We start from the raw sequence: 25,447 nt of genomic DNA on the forward strand, positions 1-25,447 counted from the left end.
CTCCCATATCTAATGATATGTGTTTCAAGTGGTGTACAGTGGCCCTGTAAGTTTATCAAAACAAATTGCATTTTTTATCGTGTTTACATGATCGTGGTCCTCAAAGCCCACTTCAGTATGATCGTGTTAACATGATCCTGGTCCTTAAAGGGTTAACAGTGCATTGCATGTAATGTTTAATTATAATATCTGGTGAGAAATATTTCCTGTAATAACCAGCCTGTTGTTATGGGAACCACATGATCATTAACACCAGCAACAGCGTGACCACAGCGCAAGCTAATATTAAGTCGCTGACTTTAGAGTTCACTCCCCCACAACAAGCAACACAGTACTTTAGAAATCTGGCAGGAAAAAATTGCTCACAGAGATTATAAAAAAAATAGTGCATGGGAGTGTGTGATTAAAGGAGAATTTAATGCCCTACCTTGGGATGGGGGATGCTTGGATAAACTCCTCTGCCTTTGCCCGCAGGATTTATGTAGTACTGCATCAGTTATGAACTTTAGACTGTGTTTTGAAATGTGTACACTTTTTGCTGGCAAACAAATATTTGTAACGTTATATTGTGCCAGACTTTTATTTTGGATCTTGTTTTCTTTTACTCCTATTTCTCTATACAAATGTGTTTTATTTTGACTTCCCTTTGTTTATTTTGTATGGTGCTTTGAGATGCTTTTTGTATGAAAGGGTTTGATTTTGAAGGGCTAACCAGTCAAGTTTCGGTTATAATTGGGGAATGCGATTTTTCAGGTATTTAACTTTTTCCGGGTTAAGTGGGATTGAATTAAAAAAAAAAAAAAAAAAAAAAAGACATACTATTACATTTAATTGCATTATATTACAGTTAATTGCTTATTATCACACCCCCCTTGAAACAAATATTACTCGTGTTTCAAATATTACGGTGTTTCAGAAGGAAAGCAATTACTGGTGCACACCATATTTAAAAGGTGTACCCTTATGCTGTAACTGCCTCTCTTCTCAATGTTTTCATCATACACTCCAGCTGGTACCATGTTCATTGTCAGGGCATTCATTAAAACAAAGTCATACACTGTTTGCACTGTTACTCAATAAGCACTAACAACATCATTTATGATGCAAATGAATCCTTTTGAAGAGGGTAAGGGTATGTCTGAAGACTTGTGTGGAGACCTGTGTTAGTTTTCCATCACTAGATGTTGATGTATCTGACTGTTTCAAGCCTGTACAAGCTGTGCAACTTGAACGAGACTGACTGGACTACATGGTTTTTTTAACATCATAATACCTCACCTACTAGACAGTACATTGTTTTAGTGCTTGTTGTGTTGCTTCAGCACTCATAAAGGTGCTGTGTTTATTAGGAGCTCAAGAAGCTGACGACACTGGAGATCGGATAGCGTGTTTATAGCCAGCAATGGTATTCTGCTTTTCCAATTTGTGACTTGCAATTGCCAAAGTGGAGGTATTGCTCTTTTAGACCGATAAGATATAGAATGTGCATTATGATCATTTTTCTTTATTCTTCTTCTATGATAAGTTGTATGTTTTGTCTGCTGTGTCTCCAACAGGCTCTGAATATCACCACTCACGTTCTGAAGCCAGGAGGCACCTTTGTGGCGAAGGTAGGGAGAAACCTCCAGTTTATTTTTATGATAATGTGGAGTGTAGTGGTCCTGCAGCAGCCCTGTTTATGTAAAAAGGAGTACAAATCATTCACTTGAAATCCTACACTGTCTAGATTCAAGGGAACTACATGGATGGAAATACAAGCTGTTTGAGCTGTGTCAGGTTTTACTAAACTTTACCAAACACTGTGGCAAACGTAATGAATAAGCATGTAATGGATCAAGCTGCTATGCAGCCAGTCCCCCTGATCACTGACAGTTTTTGTTTATTTTCTGTTGAGATTTTCCGTGGAAAGGACGTCACCCTCCTCTACTCTCAGCTGAAGATCTTCTTCTCTGGCGTGACGTGCGCCAAGCCACGCAGCAGCCGCAACTCCAGCATCGGTGAGTTGTGATCTCTGACCTCTGAGCCCCACGAGGGGCTTTGCAACTTTCATTCTCTTTTTGATTACTTCCTAATTCCAAAAAATTCCAGAGCATGTTTTGTTAAAGCAGTAAGACACGAGAGGGCACGGGTTATCGTGGATATTGTCACTTTTTAGCAACCAACCAAGCAGTGACAATATCTACGATAACCCATGCCCTCAAGTGACGACTTGCTTATATGAAATGAATTCTAAAAACTTTATAAACGAAGTAAGGAGATTTTGATACATTTCTGAATATTTATTAACAAATCTGAAGAATCTAACAGGATCCGTGATAAGTGGAGTGCATCTGTATTTTCTAATTTTTTTTTTTTTTTACACGGTTCTCCCTTTTCTGCAGAGGCGTTTGTGGTGTGCCAAGGGTACACTCCCCCTGAGGGCTATATCCCCAACATGTCTAACCCTCTCCTGGATCACTGCTACGGTACCGTCTCAATTCAGTGTTCTGTTTTTTTGTCTTAAATGAGTGTGGGGTGGGAGGCTGTACCTCTTAAGTGAGGACATTTAGGAGGTACACACAAACTACTGTTCCTCTCAGTGGGACGTTTCTTAAATTTGGTATTATTCAGTCACACACACACACAATGCACTTCTTATTCATCCTATGATGCTCTCTTGGGTGGATAATATATTTAGGGCTTCTGTTTTTATTAATTAAATTTATAAGTGCTTATTTTTTGCAACTTTTGAGTGTGGATACCCCAGATTTTTTTGTTTTTGTTTGTTACTTTCCAAAATGCTTGTGCGGTTTTTCTGTAACTATATGTATAGTAATTCAAGAGTACTTGCTGACCATAAATTGTCCCTTTTTTCCTTTGCTGTCTTCCACAATGAACTCCTTCTGGTTACAGACACGTTCTTCTGGGGGTTTTGTGTGTCTTGGCATTTTCTAACATTCCGCCACAATTTGCAGTTCTGTTTTAAATCCTCCTTATCTACTGTAATACAGCTTTAAATCCTGCGAACAAGTCTCCCTGTCATTTTAATATAATGCCACTCAGTAGTTGGGGTGGGTATTCAGAGTGAATCCATGGTCGAAGTCAGAAAGGAGGGACATTGCCTAACTGCACTTGGAAAGGGTAGTTTAGTTTTTGTAGTGGTTTATTTTTTTTCTTTTCTTATAATAGCTGTCTTGGTTGGTATTGAACTACAGGTATTTACCACGGTTTAGCAAAGATGTTAACTAGTTAGTTTTTAGCTAATTAATGTATTCTTTCTTCCCAAACTTGTAATTGAAATACATGCATGATGATGACCAGTCTCCTGTCTGTTTTCTGTCCTAATTATACAAAGTACTGTATGTAAAAATAAATGAAGCAACAAAGCACATAAAAATAATAATAATAATACTGTAAAAGCAACATTTTTCAAGTACATCGTGTGGTTTATGTGCACCATGGCCTAGTTAGTAGTCGCAGCATGGAGCTAAATTTTTTTTCATGACTGAAACTCATGCTTTAACTTTTTTTGGAAAATCAGTTGCATACCTGTCCATACAGTAGTGCTTCCCAAAACAAGAACACAGAATAACGTTAAATATGTAACACATTTAGCTAGTTAATGTTTGTTACACAGACAGAAATATGCATTAATATCACAGGCTACTTACAAATTTCAAATTATGTATTTGTTGCTAATATATATTACAGTGATATTCACATTGATGTTAGATAAGACAGACATACTGTCGAATATATCCGATCTACTTACTAATATAAATTCTACTTACAGAATTCATATTTTTTGCTAGGCTAATATATCTGATCTACGGTGATATTCAGATCTGTCCCTCTAGCAGTGCTGAGCTTGCGGAAGAACAAAAAGGTGCTACACTCGGCAGCGTTACCTGGGCTGTCGCTACCCGTATGGCCAGGGTCTCCCTCCTACACTCTCTGCTCCCTCAACCTGCTGCTTTTAGATTTCTTTCACAGTTTTTTCTCCTGGCCGCTCTCGGTCCGGGAGAAAAAACTGTGAAAGAAATCTAAAAGCAGCAGGTTGAGGGAGCAGCGAGTGTAGGAGGGAGACCCTGGTCATACGGGTAGCAACGGCCCGGGTAACACTGCCGAGTGCAGCACCTTTTTGTTTAGTTTTCGTTATTCTTTGAGCACCTGCGAGTGCACCCACAACCCACTGTGCACCCTAACGTGGTACTCTGGAGGACCTGAATAACATCGCTGGTAGCCATGGAAAGCAGTGCCCTCTGCGGACTAAAAGAAATTATTGAAAAGAAACCGGAGTAAAACTGAGCACCTGTGCGGTGTTTTTCAAACACACTTTCTGTCTCCTGTGTCAGTGACTACCCACACCCTACCACAGTCTGAATATTCGTCACTTGTAAGCATCTAAATTACTGTTTGAGAAACTTGAGTGTTTAAGAATGTGTTGAATTTAAATCAAGGGAAGTAATGTTAAAACTGTACAATGCACTAGTAAGACCTCATCTTGAATATTGTGTGCAGTTCTGGTCACCTCACTATAAAAAAGACATTGCTGCTCTAGAAAAAGTGCAAAGAAGAGCAACCAGAATTATTCCGGGCTTAAAAGGCATGTCATGTGCAGACAGGCTAAAAGAATTGAATCTGTTCAGTTTTGAACAAAGAAGACTACGTGACAATCTAATTCAAGCATTCAAAATTCTAAAAGGTTTTGACAGTGTCGACCCAAGGGACTTTTTCAGCCTGAAAAAAGAAACAAGGACCAGGGATCACAAATGGAGATTAGACAAAGGGGCATTCAGAACAGAAAATAGGAGGCACTTTTTTACACAGAGAATTGTGAGGGTCTGGAATCAACTCCCCAGTAATGTTGTTGAAGCTGACACCCTGGGATCCTTCAAGAAGCTGCTTGATGAGATTCTGGGATCAATAAGCTACTAACAACCAAACGAGCAAGATGGGCCAAATGGCCTCCTCTCGTTTGTAAACTTTCTTATGTTCTAAAAGACAGTAAGATTGAGTATCTCTTTTGATTCATGTTTAGAAGTAATTAATAATGTAGTAATTATGATATGGGTCCTCTTTTATAACAAAACAAAAAAATATATATTATTTAAGCTCTGAGTTTAATCTAATGAATTGATTTATTGTTATTAAATGTGATTAACAATAAGATGTATAAATAGAGATTGTGTTCCAATTAACAGTAGTATTCACCATCAGACTTTTGTAGTCGAAACGCATCATGGATATGGCTGCAGCAGTTTATATATAGCAGTTTGTTCAATAAAAATGTAATGAATTTTGGACTTCTGAGTAGTGTGGATCATTGTGAAAAACCACAACGTGTGCAACCAAGAGTCCAGAACCATAAGGAAATAAGGTTTGTTTGGCCATTCCTGGCTGGTTGGTATGAATTGACAGAGGCAGTTGCTTTTATATGTAACGTTATGGACCGTTGCCATAATGCCCTGGCAGTTGGCGAAGTGCCCAGCTGCGGTTTAGCTTTGCGGTTTAGGTTTGCGATTAGCTTCAAATTTTATGTCATTTTTGGCATCTGCCCGGGGAGTTCGTCAGCTGCCCACAGCCACCCGGGCTGATTGCAAGGAAAGACTTTAGTGCGCCCTGTTGTAACAAATGAAAGGCTAATGGAAAGTAACACAGCAGTGTTCATCCTCTGGGCATCTACTGCAGTTCCTTACAATAGTTTGTTAGTCGAATAACTTTATTTAATTGTTAGACAGACTGAATCGTTTATTTTTATTTATTTTAATGAAATGCTGAGGCAAATCTCAATAGTCTGAGATCTGATCTGATCAACTAATGTTAGACATGAAATAATATTGTTTGAAAGTGTAAAAAATATTTTCTACAAAACGAAAACTAAACTTTTTATAAGAAAATGTTTTCTTCTGAATCACAGTGACGTTCATATTTCTAAATAAGAAAAATACATACTGGTGGCTTATCAGATATTTAGATGACGGATATGGTTGCATGCTTGTAGATCTTAAGGATAAAACAAAATACATTTCAGCAAGGAATTTCATTAGTTCCATTACTTAGTTGAGCACAAGGTGGTTTCGATAAATACTTTCTGGTTTAAATATAGGCGTACTATTCTGTCTATTTAAAACAGTGAGTAGGTGTTTATTTTTTTTAATAATTTTTATATATAATTTTAGTCGAACAAACCACTACCGAATAAGACCATTTTGCTACCTACTTTCCAGGCAGGTAGCAAATCCTCATTACTGCCTTAAATTAACTTCTTGCCCTGGTAAGGGTTTATGGCTACATGGTAATAGTATCAGCTTCACAACTCTATTTAAAAAAATGAAATAACAATAATCTTTGAATTAGGGTTATTGTGCGTCATCACTGTTCACGCTACTATGTTTTTTATTTATTGTTTGGAAATAAGTCATTTTAGGGTTAAGATTACATTGTGTTATGTTGTTATTCAAGATTGATATCAATGAGGATATTTGTTTTGTTTTTTTTAGAAAGCCCTAAAAATTGTTACAAAAAATCTGTAATTGTGATTTCAATATTAAAAGCATGTTTTATATTCTCCATTTGGATATGTAAATAGCAGAACCATGTGATTGCTAAACATACATGTAAAAGGTTTTCAAATTTCCAATAGAGATCGTGTCTAGTAGAAAGTAACAAATTCACTGCCAAACAGTTTTTTAACCTTTCAATTTTACTTCATGATTTATTTGATATTTTATGACATTCCCCTTGGGTTATGCTACCAGATGCTTTGTTATTGTTCACAAAAACTCCAATTCCATTTTGTAACGTGAAAATGAGAATCAGGACTCGCCTACACTTCAGTGTAAATGAGATTACAGGACTTGCCAAGGGTTCAGTGTAATCGAGGATTGCAGGACTTGCCAAGGGTTCAGTGTAATCGAGGATTGCAGGACTCGCCAAGGCTTCAGTGTAAATGAGATTACAGGACTCGCCAAAGGTTCAGTGTAATCGAGGATTGCAGGACTTGCCAAGGGTTCAGTGTAATCGAGGATTGCAGGACTCGCCAAGGGTTCAGTGTAATCGAGGATTGCAGGGCTCGCCAAGGGTTCAGTGTAATCGAGGATTGCAGGGCTCGCCAAGGGTTCAGTGTAATCGAGGATTGCAGGGCTCGCCAAGGGTTCAGTGTAATCGAGGATTGCAGGACTCGCCAAGGGTTCAGTGTAATCGAGGATTGCAGGACTCGCCAAGGGTTCAGTGTAATCGAGGATTGCAGGACTCGCCAAGGGTTCAGTGTAATCGAGGATTGCAGGACTCGCCAAGGGTTCAGTGTAATCGAGGATTGCAGGACTCGCCAAGGGTTCAGTGTAATCGAGGATTGCAGGGCTCGCCAAGGGTTCAGTGTAATCGAGGATTGCAGGACTCGCCAAGGGTTCAGTGTAATCGAGGATTGCAGGACTCGCCAAGGGTTCAGTGTAATCGAGGATTGCAGGACTCGCCGAGGATTACCGTAAAACACTTCCTTCAGTGGTGACACAGGGTGTGCATTGTGTAACAGCTGGTTTGGCAATGTGTTAAGACTGAATTTTTTTGCTGTTAAAATGGAGTTTTGTTTCCGTATTCTCAGACGTTGACTTCAATCAGCTGGAGGGTCCAAACCGGGTGATCGTCCCCTTCCTGGCATGTGGAGACCTGAGTGCCTATGATTCTGACAGGACCTACCCCCTTCAGGTAATTCTGCAACTAGCATTATGTGCTCTTACATGCTGTGCCTCTGTGTACAGATGACTTGGATCTTGATGTCCACAGTTGATTGGTTCATCTTATAAACAGATGCATTGGCAATGACAATAACTAAACCCAGCTTGCCCAATGCACATGGACAATGAACCAACTTAAACTGCTCCCTGGTATATTAACATGGGTACACTTTTCCGCAGCCATGTTGACACAAGGGGCTGTGTTTCCCAGTGTGAAGATGTGCTGATGGAATTAAACCAAAGGTACATTTAGAAATTGTTGGTTCCATTTGTAAGTTTGAACTTTTAATTCGAGCTTAGCAGTTTCCATTAACTGGTAATGACCTGCCAGAGACGGTTTCAAAAGTTAGTTTACGGACAGAGACTGAAGTTGCCCCAGTTTGACTGGCAGCAAAAGGTCTGTGACAGGCAGCTAGAAGCATTGACTAATCATGTCCTTTAACCCTTTGTGGTCCTATGTCTGACTGGGTCCAACATTCCAATTTTCCCTTTCCAGTCCGATGTTGGAACCTGTTCGACAACATCAAAAAGACGTATAGCACAGGTGTCTAGTCATTTCCCCCCCCCCCCCCCCCCCGGAAAAAGTCGAGAAAACCTTTCAATGGCCGAGTTAGACCACTAGGAGCTGAACGAAGCTGAAAAAAAAGGTGTGTCTCCTAGCCCCATGCACTACAGAGATAACACAGACATTAAACAAAGGAGATAGCTGCTTCTGCATCCGGCGCTCAAAGAAGATCATTTGCAGAGCTTTTTGAGATGTTATAGCAATACACTAATGACTTGGATTGGGTTATTGAGGAGTTTGGTGATAAAACGAGTGATCTGGAGAGGATTTATCGGTATGCTATAAAAAGGTATGTGAAAAATACAGCACACAAGGGGTGGGGCTTGGCCTGGCTTGATGCATCTCCCTTTTTTACTTTTTCAGTAATTATAACTGAGAAGGATCCCGCGTTATTGACCCGCCTTTCCCCCTTTATTAAATGTTTTTATGCAGTTGGTTCAGGGAGGTAACCTTTCCTTGGAGGTTGGCATTTTGCTAAAGGTGGTTGTTATAGCATGTGTACCGTATACCCGTACCAGGGGTACTGTGCGCTATATACTGAGTGTATATACTGTACATTGGGCATTATAATATATCATTAGCACTATACCGTATCATTTATACCATGTGTATACTGTGCATTGCCCACCATACTGTATTGCACTGTACCATACTGTTGCACTGTACTGTATGTACTGTGCTTGTGCACTAAAGACACGTTCTGTGTGTACCGTACGTTGTACTATACTAGACACTGCAGGTGTTAAGCATTCGATACAACACTGTGTTGTTGCACTGCCAGCTGCATAGCAATATTACTGCGTACATGTTCGACAGTCTCCTCGGATACTAGTAATATATGCAATACTGTTATCGCGATTACATTTAAAGATAGTTTGCGTTACATACTACTGCCGCTACATTATGCCAGATTTTAATTATTGTGACATATGCAAGAGGGATCTCCCCAACCACAATTATTGTGAATTTTGTGCGTCCTTCTCTGTGCATGCATTAGAAAAATAAGTGTCACGCAGTTCTAGAGAGCGCTCTCTGTCTGTTCCACCTGGACAAGCTCTCAGAAGGAGAGAGCTGTATCCTCTCATGAGATGTCTGCCTAGGGAAGATAGGAGACCGGCTTCATGGCCTTTCTCATCTTCTCTATCCCCTTCCCCTCCTCCAGTTTCCCATCTCTAAGAAAAGGAAGAGAGAGAGCCATCGGTCTCATAGATTGGAGAGCTCTGAGCAGCTGGATAAGCTCTGGGAGGCAGTCTCCCAATAGGGAAACATGTTAGAGAAGCTGCTGCGTGACTGCACTGCTCCCTCTGCACCATTAATCACAGGGAGGAGTACATGCAGAGTGGCAGCAAGAGGATCTGCTGTCCATCCCTGCTTCTGAGGAGGCAGTTGATCAAGATTTCCCCTCTGAGGAGGGTGACTCAGATGGTGCAACACCAGTAACGCATGTGTCATTATCAGCTGAGCCTTTGCCACTGATAAAAAGGGTCATGGATATTTTGAATGTTTCATGGCCTGTAGATGACAAACAGAAACACTGAATTTTACAGGATGATCCTGTTCCTTCTCAGGTGTCTCCTCCTGTACAGCCGGATTTCCTCTTTGAGGTGATTCATCCTGGGGTCACCCGGCTACAGCACCTGCTGCTTTACATTCTTTTGGGGACGCTGTACAGCCTGCATGAGGCAGAAAAACTTGGCTTGGCTGATTTTCCACCAGTAGATCCTGCTATCACATCATTGGTGCAAGCCCCAAAGCTAGCACTTTTAAGTAAAGATGCTACCTGCCTGAATAAGTGCAGGTTTCTGAAATTATACTTTAAAAAAGGCTTACTCAGCTGGTGCTTTTGCTGCGCGACTGGGTAATTGTAACAGCATCTTGGTGACTTACCAGAGCTGTTTGTTGAAGTCTCTTTCACAGATCCACACCACAGCAGCTTGAGGAACTGGAGATGGTGAATAAGAACCAGCTCCATATTTCAAAATTCAGCGGGCAGGCAGTGGGTAGGAGCCTGGCTGCTTTAGGAGCTGCAAGACTCGCCTCTGGCTGTCCTCAGGCACGCATAGCAGATGGTAACAAGGCACCGATGCTCCCATTTGTCCAAGATACACCTTTTTGGTTCTTTGGTAGATGCCATCTGCAGCCCTCTCAATGGGGGTGGGAGTCTACGAAGGAACTGGTGCGTCTACTTCCAAAGAGGCCGCCTCCATTACGTAGACCGGTGCCAAACTGGAGATCAAGGTTCCAGCCGCCTTAGAGACTGGCACAGCCAACTCCTGCTAAAGCCAGAGGGGGTTTTTACAACTGACCCGCGGCTGTGCAGAGGGAACCTCTAAGTTCTGCCATCAAGTGCAAAGGCAAAAGCCTCAGGCTTTGCCTCAGGCAAAGCAGCAGCCCTAGCAATTTGCTGCCAAAGGCCCAGGGCCCCTTTTCAGGGAGTTACCTGGAGGACTGGCATCAATGCACCTCAGACACCTGGGTGCTCAATACTGTACAGACCGGTTATTCTCTACAATTCAAACTCTGTCCTCCTCCATTTCGGGGTGTAACTACAATATTACATATGGATTTGCGAGACACGTTGGTATTGTCTCAGGAGGTGATAGCCCTGCTGCAGAAGACTATTATTTGCACAGTTCATATTCTTCACTTGGAAGAAGGTTTTTACTCCAGGTAATTCCTGGTGCCCAAATGGGATGGTGGCCTCAGACCAACCCTCGATCTCAGACAGGTCAACTCTTATCTGAGTCGACGCAGGTTCATAATGTTAACCATGCAGCAGTTGTTGCAGTCAGTAAGGCCAGGTGACTGGTTCACTACTCTGGATTTAAAAGACTCTTACTTTCACATCCCAGTAAAATCAGGGCACAGGAAGTACCTCAGGTTTGCTTTCCAAGGGACAGCGTACGAGTTTCGGGTTCTACCGTTCAGCCTTTCTTTAGCCCCCCCATGCCTTTTCAAAGTGCATAGAAGCTGTTCTGGCCCCATTCAGACTCCGGGGCATCAGTGCTCAATTACCTGGACGATTGAGCACAAATGAGCCAATCTCCAGCGCAGGCAAGGGCTCACATGAAACTCTTTGCAGATCACCTGTTCCTGTTAGGTCTGTCATTGAACTATGCAAAAAGCCAGCTCATGCCTTCACAGACAGCCTCCTATTTAGGAGTGTGTCTGACATCCAGACCTTGTTGTCCACTCTGACCCCCATGCAGGGTCTCCATATCAATATTCTGGAACTGCGGGCAGTGTTTCTAGGAGGTGCAGGGCAGACATGTGCTTGTCCAGACAGACAACACTACTGTGGTGGCATACATAAACCACCAAGGCAGCCTCAGGTCCCCCAGTCTCCACAGGGTTGCCAGCAAGCTGTTGCTTTGGGTGCACCATCACCTCCTTTCACTGCAGGGTGACAAATTGGGCAGCGGACCTCCTTTCAAGGACAGTCCACAGTGCCTCGGAATGGAGGTTTCACCCAGAAGTGGTGAGCCTCATTTGGAAAGGGTTTGGGAAAGCACAGGTGGACCTGTTTGCCTCCCAAGAATCGACCCATTGTCCCCTTTGGTTCTCAATAATGTGAGCCGGGGACCCGCTGGCAAGAGATGCCTTGGCACACCCGTGGCCGAGGCAGGTTCTTTAGGCCATGCTCCCGCTGTTCTTAGAAAAGATAAGGCAAGACCGGAGCAGGGTGTTGTTAATAGCCCCTTAGTGGCCCAGGAGACTGGTTTTCAACCCTAATACATCTCCAGAAAGGCCAGCTGTGGAGCCTACCAAAATGCTGCAACCTGCTCATTCAGGCCCAGGGAGGGGATGTTGTGGCATCCTGACCCATCGAGCCAGCAGCTCTGGGTCTGGCCCCTGAACGGCACCATTTCATCCATCTGGGGCTTTCTAATAGTCATTGACACTCTACAGAATGCCAGAGCACAGTTCACACGTTCCTAGTATGGGTACAAGTGGGTACATACTGCAACTTTTACAGGACCTGTTTGGCAGCCATTTCGGCTTGTCATATTAAAATTGATTAACTCTCCTCAGGCTGGCGGGCAATTTTTAAAGGGTGCTCGGAGGCTTTGGATGCTATGAAGGACATTGTCCCTCATTTGGAGGCTGAATGTGGTGCTGGATGTGCTTGTAAGCCTCCCTTTTGAGCCGCTACATTCGGCAGAGCTGAAATATTTATAAATGAAAGCGACTGTCTTGCTCGCTGTTGCATCTGTTAAGCGAGTGAGTGATGTGCAAGCTTTTTCACAGTTGCAGAAGCCTGCTTAATTTTTGCAGATGGCGAAAGTCATACTTCACACTAATCCTGCGTTTGTTGCCAAAAACCATCTCTGCATTCCACGTGAATCAGACAGAGCTTGAAGCTTTTCATCCGCCTCCTTTCAAGTCTGATAGAGAGCAGCAGCTCCATACGCTTTGCCTGGTGCGGGCAGTAGCGTATTATGTGGACAAAACCAAAAGTTGGAGGCAGTCTAAACAATTTATCTGTTATGGGGCCAAGTCTCATGGGGAAAGCTCTGTCTAAACAGTGGCTGTCAAGATGGATCACAGATACGGTTCAGACTGCATATGAACGAGCCAACTTACTCCCTCCAGAGAAGCTCACTGCCCATTCTACCAGGGGGATGGCTACTTCATGGGCTTTATGCCAGGGTACAACTGTCAGAGACATTTGTGATGCACTGGTGTGGGCTATGCCCCACACTTATATCGGCTGAATGTCGTGGATCCACAAAACCCTGGTTTTGGAACAAGAGTGTTAAGGGCAGCCTCGAGCTTGACTCTTGCAGTATAATTTTTTTTAGCCCTGTTACTTGTACTGGGTTCCTCATGGTAATGCGCAAGGTGGCCTTGGCCAAGCCTTGTAGCTTTTTCACATGGTCTGCAATATTCTTTGCGACAGCTTTGGTATGTCTACCCACAAGGTAATGGTTACATTTCATACCTGAAAGGGAGTGTTAGGTTATTATCATAACTCTGGTTATCTGAAATAGAAACGTAACCATTAACCTCCAAGGTCGCTGCGTTTTTTGCAGCAGTCTTGAGAGAAAATTGTGACGTTTTGAATGACTGCAGTCTCTCTTATGCCCTGGGGGCGGGCACGACTGCATCATGGGCACTACTTGCAGCTTTGGAATATCGATTCATGGGTATTATGATTAATACCCATGAGGTAATCGTTACATTTATATTTCAGGAAAAACAGGGTTATGATAATAACCTAACCTTTTCAGTTACACTAAGAGCTATTGTGTTAAATATTTGAATTTGAAATTATAAAGCAAAATATCAACCTTAAATATTCTGGCAACTTTTGAAAACAAATTGTAATAAACTATGTGGAAGATGCTAAAGCGCCCTTCGAGTTGGTGATATTTTGGGGCAAGTTCAGCATGGAAGAGGAGGTCTTGGTCAGTTCAGCTCCTCCTACATGGCACAAAGCAACTCCAGCTCAGCTGAGGAAGCTGGTAGTCAACGAGGTGCAAAAGCAGGAGGAGAGGATAAGGTGTGTAAAGGCCGTTTCCCAGGCCAGGGAGAATGGATGAGATGGGAGAGTGTGGAACAACACAAGATCGTCTGGCAAGACCTATGGACAATGGAACAGAGCAGGATTAGTTTCCTCATCAGATCAACATATGATGTTCTCCCATCACCACAGAACCTAAACCTCTGGGTGGGGGAGGATCCCTCATGTCCTTTGTTTTCATCACCTGCAACATTAAGGTACATTTTGACAAGATGTAAGGTGGGTCTTAGCCAAGGACGGTTTACTTGGCGCCATGACCAGGTGCTGAAATGTTTTGCCTTAGTATTGGAAGACAAGCGTAACCTGGCCAATAAATTGCCACCAGTTCATATCAAAGCATTACACACAAAAGACAATATTCCTCCGTCCAGGAGAGCAACCACCAAGAAAAGGTGTTAAAACCAAGCCTCGCCTCAGACAACTGGAAGCTGCTAGAGACTGGAAAATCCTGCAGATGTTGGTCAACGGCTTATTTTTCCACCTGAGATTGCCACCACTAACCTTCTACCAGACATTGTCTTGTGGTCTGGATCAACACGCCTTGTTCATCTGGTAGAGTTAACAGTGCCATGGGAGGATGCTGTGGATGAGGCGTATGAGAGGAAGAAACTTCGGTATGCTTAACTAGCTGCTGAAGCGGAACAGCGAGGATGGAGAGTCCAGGCTTACCAGATGGAGGTGGGATGCCTAGAATTTGCGGCACACTCTACAACCCAGTTTCTCCGAGTTATCTGGTTCAGTGGCCAAGAGTTGCTTTGCACAGTGAAGAAGTTATCTGAAGCAGCAGAAAGGAGCAGCAACTGTCTGGGGTTGAGAAGGAAAGATTCTGAATGGGGATCTCAAGCACAATAGAAAGAAAGCAACACTGATGTATGGGTAAGTAAGCTGGGCTGAGCTGAGTGGGGGATGGAGGGGGGTGATGCTGGGACGCCAGAATCACTGTTGAGCCCTCTTGGTGTCGTGGGCTAGTCAACGAAACACAGAGGATGGAAGGTGCCCACTTGAAGACCTCAGCAGTAAAGCTGATCCCTGGAGCCAGCATTACACTTCAGCCATCAACATCAAGCAGAAGGATATCTACATCGTCAGATGGAAAGGAATGCAAATGGATGGAGATGCAGATGGATCACATTAGTTTACTGTAAAGCTACATCTTAGTCAGTGCCTATCTTGGCGAGAGCCGAGTTCAAATCATGTATGAAGTTAACATCTACTCTCATGTAATGAAATCATGTTCTTTTCAATTTTCTGCTACTTTTAAAATTTTTTTGTATTTATTTATTTTTTTTACTTTCACACAGGCCTTTTCTTTCTCCATAACTACATGTATTTATATCACTTTAAGAATGTACAGGTGTCACACGAATGTCAGTGTTTTCCTAGCGAAAACTCTGTAGCTGCTGTTGACACTGTAAAGATATAGGAAATAGAAACTGGGTTATGACTACATTGTTTGGTATTCAAGTTTAACTAATTCTTGAAAGATTGTTTTTCCTGTGCTCCTTATTGAACTGAGTTTCTGTTTTTGTCCCTTCTGTGTAGCTGGATCCCAACAAGGAATATCAATACCTGCCTCCCACACAGCCCCCTATCCAACCCCCCTACCAGAAGGCTTGTCTTCTCCGCAAACACAACCTTCTTGCCAAAGAGACCCTTAGTCCCAGCTCCACCCCAGAACCATCAGCATGTCAAGAGCAAGAGTTGTCTCCTCGTCAGGATGTGTCCATCAATCAGGAACAAGCAGAAACTGCCTGAATCAGGTTACCGTAGCATGTAGGCTAAACAGCATTTTAATGAGAATAAATAAAACAAGAACTGACCTGGACATAAAGAGAACTTCTAATTTTATAAAACATAAAATAAAGAAACAAAAAATCCATTAGGATTGTGTGTTTGTTCCAGGCAATCATAATTCAGTGAGTGGCTATATATCTAATCAAGATTCACATGCACAGTACAGGAAAACAAAAAAGAAACTCCTTGTCTGCTGAGGCCCTTGTGACACTGCTCAAGAATTTAATGATTTTGGGAGTCGGCTGTTTTCCTGTATGTTCCTTTTCAGATACCTCAGGCAAACACACACACACACACACATATATATAGATTTATATATAGATTTATTTTTTATTTTTTTGGTCACACACTGAAGTTTTCATTGGTGCCAGGTTTTTGTGGATTCATGTGACCACAAAATACAGATTCTTATAAACAACAAAACTTTTTTGTAATGTGTTTTACCTACATCACATTTAGTCCCTAAAATACTAATGTTTTGATGTAAGATTTTAGAAGCTTTTAGGTGCTGGATTTGCCCATGTTTGTCTGCTTCTTTTTATTGGTTTTGGGGTTTATGTGATCTAGGCTGACAGCAGGCCACTTTGAATTATGCAGCCCATGGTGTGTATCACCCACCCCAATTTCATGTGCCCAATATGCCACCAAAGAATGAGGTTCCCCGTGATAAGTATACATTTTTTTTTTAATTTGCATAAAATAAGCATTTTAGAAATTGATAAATATGGGTAATAACATCTCCCTTCAATTGTTTGTTACTCATAATTCTTCTGCAATCTGAGGTAATGTCTCAATAAGTAGTAAAAATCAATAGTTTTTCACAATATTTGCACCTGTAAATCTGACTGCTTTAGTTCAATTGTTGTTGTATACAGTTGTGCATGTGTTTACATGCTCTAGACAAGTGGTTTTCAACCCCTGATACGCATACCCGTACTGGTACGTGACAGGCTTGCAACTGGTTTACACTGGCAGCTGTTCTTTATCACAGTATGATTCTTCAACCACAATACTCCCTCAATCGCATCATCGTAATATATCAATCTGTTTGTAAAAATGTAGCTTAAAATAAACATTCACATTTAAAAAATGTAGAACAAGACCAGCGCAAAAAAAAAAAATACTTAAGGTTTGTGTATTGCGCACTTGCCTTAACAAAATGCCCCGAAAACTTTAAAAAAAAAAAAAAAAAACAAAGACAATTTAAGGAAAGGCTGTAATGCAGAAAAAAGCTCAACAATTAGACAAAAAAGGAAGTGAAAATGTTACTGTACCAAAGAATGCTCTTTTAACTCCAGATTACACAGCCCGACCACCCAATTCCATGTGCCCAATATGCTACCAAAGAACGAGATGGCATAAGAATATGTTTTTTTTTTTTTTTTTATTTTTTTTTTTTTAAATTTGCACAAAATAGGGACTTTAGGAATAGGTAATAACCTCTCCCTGCAATGTTACCCGTAATCTTTCTGGAGCCCCAACTAATGCTGCCTGGAATATGTTCTGGGGTTTAATTAGTCCTTCCAGTACTCATTAGTGTGTGGTACCTTTCAAAACACTCCTTGGTTTGGGTTACCAAATGTTCCCAGAATTCATTAGGGATCAACAACTGGAAAAAGTTAACTGGGGTAAATCCAGTTGGGTTCACAGTGCTATCAGGTGTGCCAGAAAAAGGGGATATTTGAGACTAGATGATGTTAGGGGGGGTCTTGCTGTAGAATAGCTGAAATCTGAAATCAGCTCATATTCACTGCCAGTCATCTGCCACAAAATCTTCTAGGGTTAGCAACAACCCATGCTGTCCTTTTTAAAATCAGAAATTAAAGCTCAGTATCAATTAGTAATGTTTTTTGGGGGAGAGGAAAGACAAATAAAATTAATCAACCTTTATTTTAGAACATATATATGAGAAATAAATGTGGCTTTTAATATAATCTATTTTTATGTACATAATATAAAAAAAAAATATTTATTTATTTATTTTTTTTTGGTTTTTTGTTTTTATTTTTAAATCAGAAGAAATCTAACCAATAATTGCAATCAAATCGCATTTTTTTTTTTTTTTAACCAAGTAGAAAAAGGAAAAAATCAGACCAATTATTAGATAAACATTTTTAAATAGACAGTGTTTTTATTACAGATAGGGAGAAAAAAAGATATCTGAAAATTTCAGAGGGGCAGAAATAAATCAATAAGTAATAATCAAAATATATTTCTTTTAAATCTAGAACAGCAACAATCCAATATAAGTATATTTTTCAAGTTATACAAATAGTTATTCTGTGGATTTTTTTGAATTGGTGATGGTAAACAAATTAAAGGAGATATACACTGCATATGTATGTATATACACACTCGCACACAAAATTGTAAAGCAAGAAAAATGATGTAACTCGGAGATTACAAAAAAGAGAATCAGAAAAATATATTTTATGAAGCTCAATCTGTGAAAATGCACCAAAACTGCTACCTAAACTTTATGTCCAACCCCAACTCAGCCAGACGCAACAAACTCTTGAGATAGAAGATTTCAAGTACAGCAACTGGAATAAAACAAATCACATGGTTCCTAATGTTTATTTTAACATAAAGTTTACAAACAAGAGGAGGCCATTCGGCCCATCTTACTCGTTTGGTTGTTAGTAGCTTATTGATACCAGAATCTCATCAAGCAGCTTCTTGAAGGATCCTAGGGTGTCGGCTTCAATAACATTACTGGGGAGTTAGTTCGAGATCCTCACGATTCTCTGTGTAAAAAAGTGTCCCCTATTTTCTGTTCTGAATGCCCCTTTGTCTAATCTCCATTTGTGACCCCTGGTCCTTGTTTCTTTTTTCAGGTTGAAAAAGTCCCTTGGGTCGACATTGTCAATACCTTTTAGGATTTTGAATGCTTGAATCAGATCGCCGCATAGTCTTCTTTGTTCAAGACGGAATAGATTCAGTTCTTTTAGCCTGTGTGCATTTGACATGCTGGAATACTTCTGGTCGCTCTTCTTTGCACTTTTATCCTTTTTGTAGTGAGGTGACGAGAACTGAGCGCAATAGATGTGGTGTTACTAATGTGTTATACAGTTTTAACATTACTTCCCTTGATTTAAATTGAACACTTTTCACTATATATCTGAGAATTTTGTTTGCCTTTTTTTATAGCTTCCCCACATTAGATGAACACATTTTTGAGTGAACACATAAACTCCTAGATTCATAGATTCCTCCTTCAATTTCAGTATCTCCCATATGGTATTTAAGATGGACATTTTTATTGCCTGCGTGCAATATCTTACACTTTTCTCTATTAAATGTCATTGTCTTGTACTGTCACATCAACAAAACAAAATGCTGAAAATAATCAGATGTCACTTCAAAGCTAATTTTATGAAATGCGAGACATTAGCACGACTCCTAATCAAAAGAAAACTCATTGTAGAGAAACAAGTTACATGCAGATTGTTTTAGATTCACTCTGGCTGTATCACAGCCGTAGCCAGCACTACCCTTATCTCACGAACATAATCAAATTGGAACCACCAGCCAAACAAGATTTGTAAAAACTTCTCTATCGATCCCAATGAAATAATAGCAATCCAGCTTTATTTTTAAAAAGCACGTTTTTAATTTAATTAAGTAGCACTTAGTGAGCATTTTTAGGATGTGCCAGGTATGTTAGGCAGCAGAGAAGGGGTTAAGAGGGGGTTTTTCATTTTTGATGTTGGACCTCACTATTTACAAAACCGATTTTAATGTTCTTGTGATAAGCTTTTGAAAGTGCTGATCAGAATTTGAGAATCTGTAATTACTTTTGTAAACACAATTTTAAAAAATAAATCTTCTCATATACCAAAATAGAAACAGAGGGTAGGGGGAGCAGATTACACCCTAGTTAAAACTAATAAAAATTTAATATTTTCTTGTTTTATTACATTTATAATCACTGGGATTGATTTATTTTATGGATGTCTAAATTGTCATACTGTGCTAAGGCAAAATTATGTGCATTTTAGTGTGGTGGAGACACCTTCTTCTCTGGGCACTTCATGCAGCGAATACAAGGGTATTCATCCACAAACTGGTTGTATATGTGGATGAGCTCCTTCCAGTGGGCCTTCTTGCCGTAGATGAGAATGAAAGAGCTAGTGGAGGTGTAGATGGATGAAACCAGGCCAGTAATGTAAGACATGTTGTCCCTATTGATGGTGCTTCTGTAGAGCACAACCAAATCAGCTATGAGAAAGCATAAGTAGATTAGTACTAGGGCCAGTATCATCCGTATAACCCTCATCTCAGAGCCCAGCTTGGGCCCATGGAAGCCGTTTGTGTTGGCCTTCATATGATACAGATGGATAGCCAAGTGAACTGTAATGGAAATGCTGGACTTCAGCATGATCAAGCCAGGGATGATATCAGAAATGGTGATGTAGAACCCCACATAGATTAATCCAGGGGTCTCGTTGGAGATCATAGTACTACCATCATATGAACCTGTTTGGTTGTTGCGGGACAATACCAAGATGGCAGGGAGGCAGCTGGCGAAGCTAAAGAACACGATGACCAGAAGAACAGTGGGCGCGTGCTTCAGGATGCCTTCCTGGATCTTGGTATAGCAGTGGATGGGTTCGATCACCAGTTTGGTGCTATAGAAGAAAGACAAGAAAGCAGTGGTCCACACAAGTGTGCATCTCAAACTGTTGATTAACAGCATAATAAGTGTGTTGAAGAGGCAATCAATGAGGCAGGAAACATTGAACAGATCCATTGTCATCCAGAGATAGGTAAGGATCTGGTAGACGATGTTTATCACTGAGAGGACAGTGATGATGATCTCACAAGGCTGGAAGTGATGGTTCTTGTGATACGAGCCCAGGTTCATCAGGAGGATGTAGAGATTGCAAAATATGGTCAAACTAGCAACAAAACCCACCACCATCCAAATGGCAAAATGGGTGATGTTTTCCAACATGATTCTTTTCTCCTTTTGCACTCTCTTGTGGGATGGGTGTGAAGCTGGAAAACAAGAGTGCTTGTTTATAAAACTGAGAATTACCTAGTAATTTAAGTTAAGGACAATAGGGATGATAAACATGTAATTGCCTGCTGATTCCCACTTTTAAGATGTCCACTCTTGTTAGTTTAAGGAAGAATAATGCATGAAAGCTCTTAGATCGCTACAATGTCAAAATATAAATTGTTAAAGATGTTTACCTGTGGCCAGTTTAACAAACCACTTCAAGGTAGCAGTCTGCTAAATCCAGTGTAATTCTGTGGAAGAAAAGAAATTGAAAGATTACACTATGTAACACAATTTTTGTTCCTGGGTAGTAAGTGTTATTTTCTAATTGCTTATGCCTCAAAAGTATAGAAAATGGCTATTATTCCCCACAAACTTTGCTTTTGTGACCAGGACAGTGATATTTTGAAATTGACCTATTTCCAATGAGAAAACGATCTTTTCGTTCACATAAAGTCAACAAATTAACATATATTTATACTAAAGTAATACAAAAATGACTACAAAAGATTTAGAAGTAAGTAGTTTTTCGGGATTTACGATTATACTGTAAATCACGTTCACGAATCAGCCCCCGGATGTAGTCTCCCATCATGTTCTCGTTATACTGTCCTTGGTAGCGGCGTTCAAAGTCCAGTATATTCTGGTGGAAGCGCTCGCCTTGCTCCTCCGAGTACGCTCCCATGCTCTTCTTGAATTTATCAAGATGAGCATCAAGGATATGGACTTTGAGGGACATCCTACAGCCCATTGTGCTGTAGTTCTTCACCAGAGTCTCAACCAGCTCCACATAGTTTTCGGCCTTGTGATTGCCCAGGAAGCCCCGAACCACTGCGACAAAGCTGTTCCAAGCCGCTTTCTCCTTACTAGTGAGCTTCTTGGGGAATTAATTGCACTCCACGATCTTCTTTATCTGTGGTCTGACGAAGACACCGGCTTTGACCTTTGCCTCAGACAGCTTAGGGAAGAAGTCTTGAAGGTACTTGAAGGCTGCCGACTCCTTATCTAGAGCTCTGACAAATTGTTTCATAAGGCCCAATTTGATGTGCAGTGGTGGCATCAGCACCTTCCGGGGGTCCACCAGTGGCTCCCACTTGACGTTGTTCCTCCCCACAGAGAACTCGGTCCGCTGTGGCCAGTCCCGCCTGTGGTAGTGCGCCTTGGTGTCCCTGCTGTCCCAAAGGCAAAGATAGCAGGGAAACTTGGTAAAAGCGCCTTGGAGACCCATCAGGAATGCCACCATTGCAGCCTTTTGATGCCATCTCAGAAAAATGCAGACATGTATCCACTTAGGCAGCTGGAACTAAACTGAACTGCTGGGCTTAAGGCCCCTGTATTTATACTACTATTTATATTACTGGAAAGTTCTAGAAGTTACTCCAAGTTTACTCAGCACTGAATCTATCTGGAATGTTCTGGAAAATAGGTAAATTTCAAAATATCACTGTCCTGGTCACAAAAGCAAAGTTTGTGGGGAATAATAGCCATTTTCTATATTTTTGAGGCATAAGCAATTGGGAAATAACACTTACTACCCAGGAACCAAAAAAAAAAGAAAATTGTTACACAGTGTTATCTTTTAATTAAACCAGCATCGATGATTACTCTAAACGATTCTGTTTTGTCTTGAAATAGGTAGAAAGATACCTATAAAAATATAAAATATCCTTGCTCGCTGCTGGAAGTGCAAACTTATAAATACTGGTAAGATAGTTTGATACCATGGCATTAGACTGTCTGTTATAAACAGTGGGTAACATGCAGTGTTGTACTGGCTATACCACATAGAATATCACAAAAACGTACAATAGATTTGTAGGTATGACTTAAAAAGAGAATTCAAATTCTTACTGTTACCCTACATGTTTAATCACCTTACTGAGATAAGAATCCGATTGACTACTTGAGCACTTGGGATAAAAAATAGATAAATAAATAGCCTGATTCTAATCTGACTCCTTTAAAATCAATGGTAGTAATTGCATGGTAGGTGACCAGGGAAAAGCCTGCATCAAACTTCTCACAGCAGCTGTTTTACAGGTTCATTGTGGTATATATAGGCTACTAGGTACAAAGTTTCATCCTTGATGCCATGGAACTCTGGAGGTTACATCTCAGCCAAATGATTCTTTTTATAGTAAATGCATTACATGAGCAATCTGTCCACATGGGAAAATCAGACCCATCATGTCTCATTATGAGAGACATGTTCAAATATCTTGCTTTAAAAACTAGCTTGACTGTAAGAACACTGAATGCATTTGTCTGAAACTTTTGCTTGTGCGAGTTGCTCATAGGTCTTTACTATGTGCAATATTTATGTATCTAATGTACTGAAAAGTATATTTGAAGGTCTGTAATTACAACACACACTAACCACTGTACTTCAAGAAAGTCAGACAATGTTTTGACTAGCTTAAACAGGGTAGCAGTTTCATGCAATTCGACTAATTCTAAAACTGGTTTGATACACTCAATTACACAGATGAAAAATTGATTAATAAAAAAAAAATAGAAACCTCAACTCTTCTTGTCTGTCAAAAAGTGGAATATCCTCTGCAGCGGTTTTTATCCAGTTACTCAGAGGAACAGAACAATATATTGGATGTGTTAAATCCTCGGGCAAAAATAACACTATGTAACAATTATTATTTTTTTTGTTCCTGGGTAGTAAGTGTTATTTCCTAATTGCTTATGCCTCAGAAGTATAGAAAATGGCTATTATTCCCCACAAACTTTGCTTTTGTGACCAGGACAGTGATATTTCAAAATATCACTATTTCCAATGGGAAAACAGGCAAATGTGCGTCTTTTCGTTCACATAGTCAGAAAAAAACAACATATGAATCCAAATTAACATGTATTTATACTAAAGTAATACAAAAATGACTACAAAAGATTTAGAAGTGAGTAGTTTTTCGAGATTTATGATTATACTGTAAATACAGTTTAATCGTAAATCTCGAAAAACTACTCACTAACAACAACACACACTAACAACTGCACTTCAACAAAGCCCTGGTTACGGATAATTTATGTTTGTGAAAATAAAGGTGGGAATTAAGAGATGGCAACCTGTTGGTTATGAACAGAAAAAATGTTGAAAGTTTGTAAAAATATAAAATCTTTACCTGTCTGTTGAGAAACCACTAGTCGGGCAACTTGGCATCAATCCTCTTCAAGTATGGTGTGTCATGTGTTGTGACAAAGTGCTTGCTGAGGTTGTCTACATGATTTAACTCGAGAGTCGTTCACACAGAGGAGTGGTTGCTTTGACGTGACTTGACAGCTGTAAACGGGAGGTGAGGTAATACATTTGTGGTCGGTGGGGGGGCATTTAAATAAAGTTCCTAATGAATTAATTTGAGGTCAATAAGGGTTGTGTTTGCATACAGGAAACTGGTGGGAACATGTCTGATTTAAACTTACCTGCATTTTCTGCACGACTGTCTGGCTGTTCTGTCTATCGGTGCCAAGGAAAGGCAAGAGACTGATGGTATTGAAGACTGAATTGGATGCTTGTAAAAAGGTTAGGGAATTGTAAGTGTGTTTGCTAAGGCACATAGTCAGCTCCACCTCCCTTATAAGGTGTAAGATCAAATCTCCCCAATACATTAATCTGTTCCGTACCTTTTTCTTATGGTAAAGGAGGTCTTCCTGTGTTTTTGGTCCAAAATAAATGTATTTCATCTCTTAATACCCTGACAGATCAAGCATCCAGATTAATTACAGATGTCTCAATTAGCACTACCTTTGACTACCCAATGTTACTTTAGTTAAGTTAATGGAAGAGTAAGGCTATCTGAGGTCTGTAAAACAAGAATGTATTACCTCAAATCTCCAAAGCGAAGTAACATTAGCCTTAGCCATTTCTTATATGGAAGAGCACTGTGCTAAAGAATTTCTCCTAAGGAGTTTTTACAAGATAAATCCCAAACAATGCTTTCAGAGAAACAACAGAACTTTTTTTTTTTTTTAATCCAATTTCAGTTCAACTATGAAGTTTAGAAATCACTTGTACAAAAGATTGTAATACTGGAAATAAACTATTCAGATAGTGGGATAATTTAACCAGGATCTTATTTTAAAAATCTACAAATAGGCCCGCTTCACAAAGGCCAAGGCCACGCACACTGTCGTCGAGAAAGGACTTCACCGCCGGACCTGCATGCCTAGAACGTCGCTGGAGGTTTCTTAGTTCTATGATTTTCTAAGTCAGGTTCGATCAATTGAAAAATATAAACCATCTCCTGAATTAATTAATTGTTTAATTTATTGCTACATCGGGAGATGGTCACCTGCATAAAAGTCTGCAGCTCTCTGCAATCTGGGTGGGACTAAAGAGGAGAGTATAGGAGATCGTGAGCGAGAGGAGAAAGAAAAGTAAAACCAAAACCAACCATTCTAAGAACCGCGACAGCAGCTGCCCAGCCTGACCTGGGATTATTTTTGATGTTCGTGATTTGTTTTATTTTAAACGTCTATTTTCGATCTGAGCAAAGTGTTTTTGTTTAAATATTTTTGTTTGAAAATAAAAATATAACTAGAGCCAGTGTAGAGCACAAATCCTCTTTAATTGCATTATGATTGTATCACATTGATGACGTGTACTGGAACAACTTTCTAAGTTTCTAGTATCTCCTTCATAGTTAATCTTGATCCACTACAAGGAGCACTGGTTTCACATCAAATAAAACCCCTTACTATCACGCTCCTGCCACCCAACATGGAGCAATAAATGCTTCATCTGCTGTAACTTAAGTGTTATATTGTTATAATTATATTGCCTTATGTGGTTTTAGCGCTCTCTCTCTCTCCAGTTTTGTTTTCTCACGCATTTTGTG

At 40.4% G+C, this 25,447-nt stretch overlaps 2 protein-coding genes across 2 annotated transcripts in view; one reads left to right on the forward strand and one right to left on the reverse strand.

The window, feature by feature from the left end:
- Positions 1–15,681, forward strand: part of ftsj1 (FtsJ RNA 2'-O-methyltransferase 1) — a 34,128-nt gene extending 18,447 nt beyond the window's left edge. The window contains exons 7-11 of the mRNA XM_041233689.1: positions 1,557–1,610; positions 1,895–1,997; positions 2,382–2,465; positions 7,583–7,686; positions 15,347–15,681. Of these exons, the coding sequence (XP_041089623.1) occupies positions 1,557–1,610; positions 1,895–1,997; positions 2,382–2,465; positions 7,583–7,686; positions 15,347–15,559 (558 nt within the window). The 3' untranslated portion in view covers positions 15,560–15,681. The remainder of the gene's footprint in view (positions 1–1,556; positions 1,611–1,894; positions 1,998–2,381; positions 2,466–7,582; positions 7,687–15,346) is intronic.
- A 3,188-nt stretch (positions 15,682–18,869) lies between these two features.
- On the reverse strand, positions 18,870–20,570 carry LOC121303224. Its single transcript, XM_041233793.1, has one exon. It carries the CDS (start codon positions 20,553–20,555, stop codon positions 19,596–19,598), a length of 960 nt encoding a protein of 319 aa, XP_041089727.1. The 5' UTR covers positions 20,556–20,570; the 3' UTR covers positions 18,870–19,595.
- Positions 20,571–25,447: the final 4,877 nt, after the last annotated feature.

This window comes from Polyodon spathula, chromosome 31 (assembly GCF_017654505.1).
Source record: "Polyodon spathula isolate WHYD16114869_AA chromosome 31, ASM1765450v1, whole genome shotgun sequence".
Taxonomy (NCBI): domain Eukaryota; kingdom Metazoa; phylum Chordata; class Actinopteri; order Acipenseriformes; family Polyodontidae; genus Polyodon; species Polyodon spathula.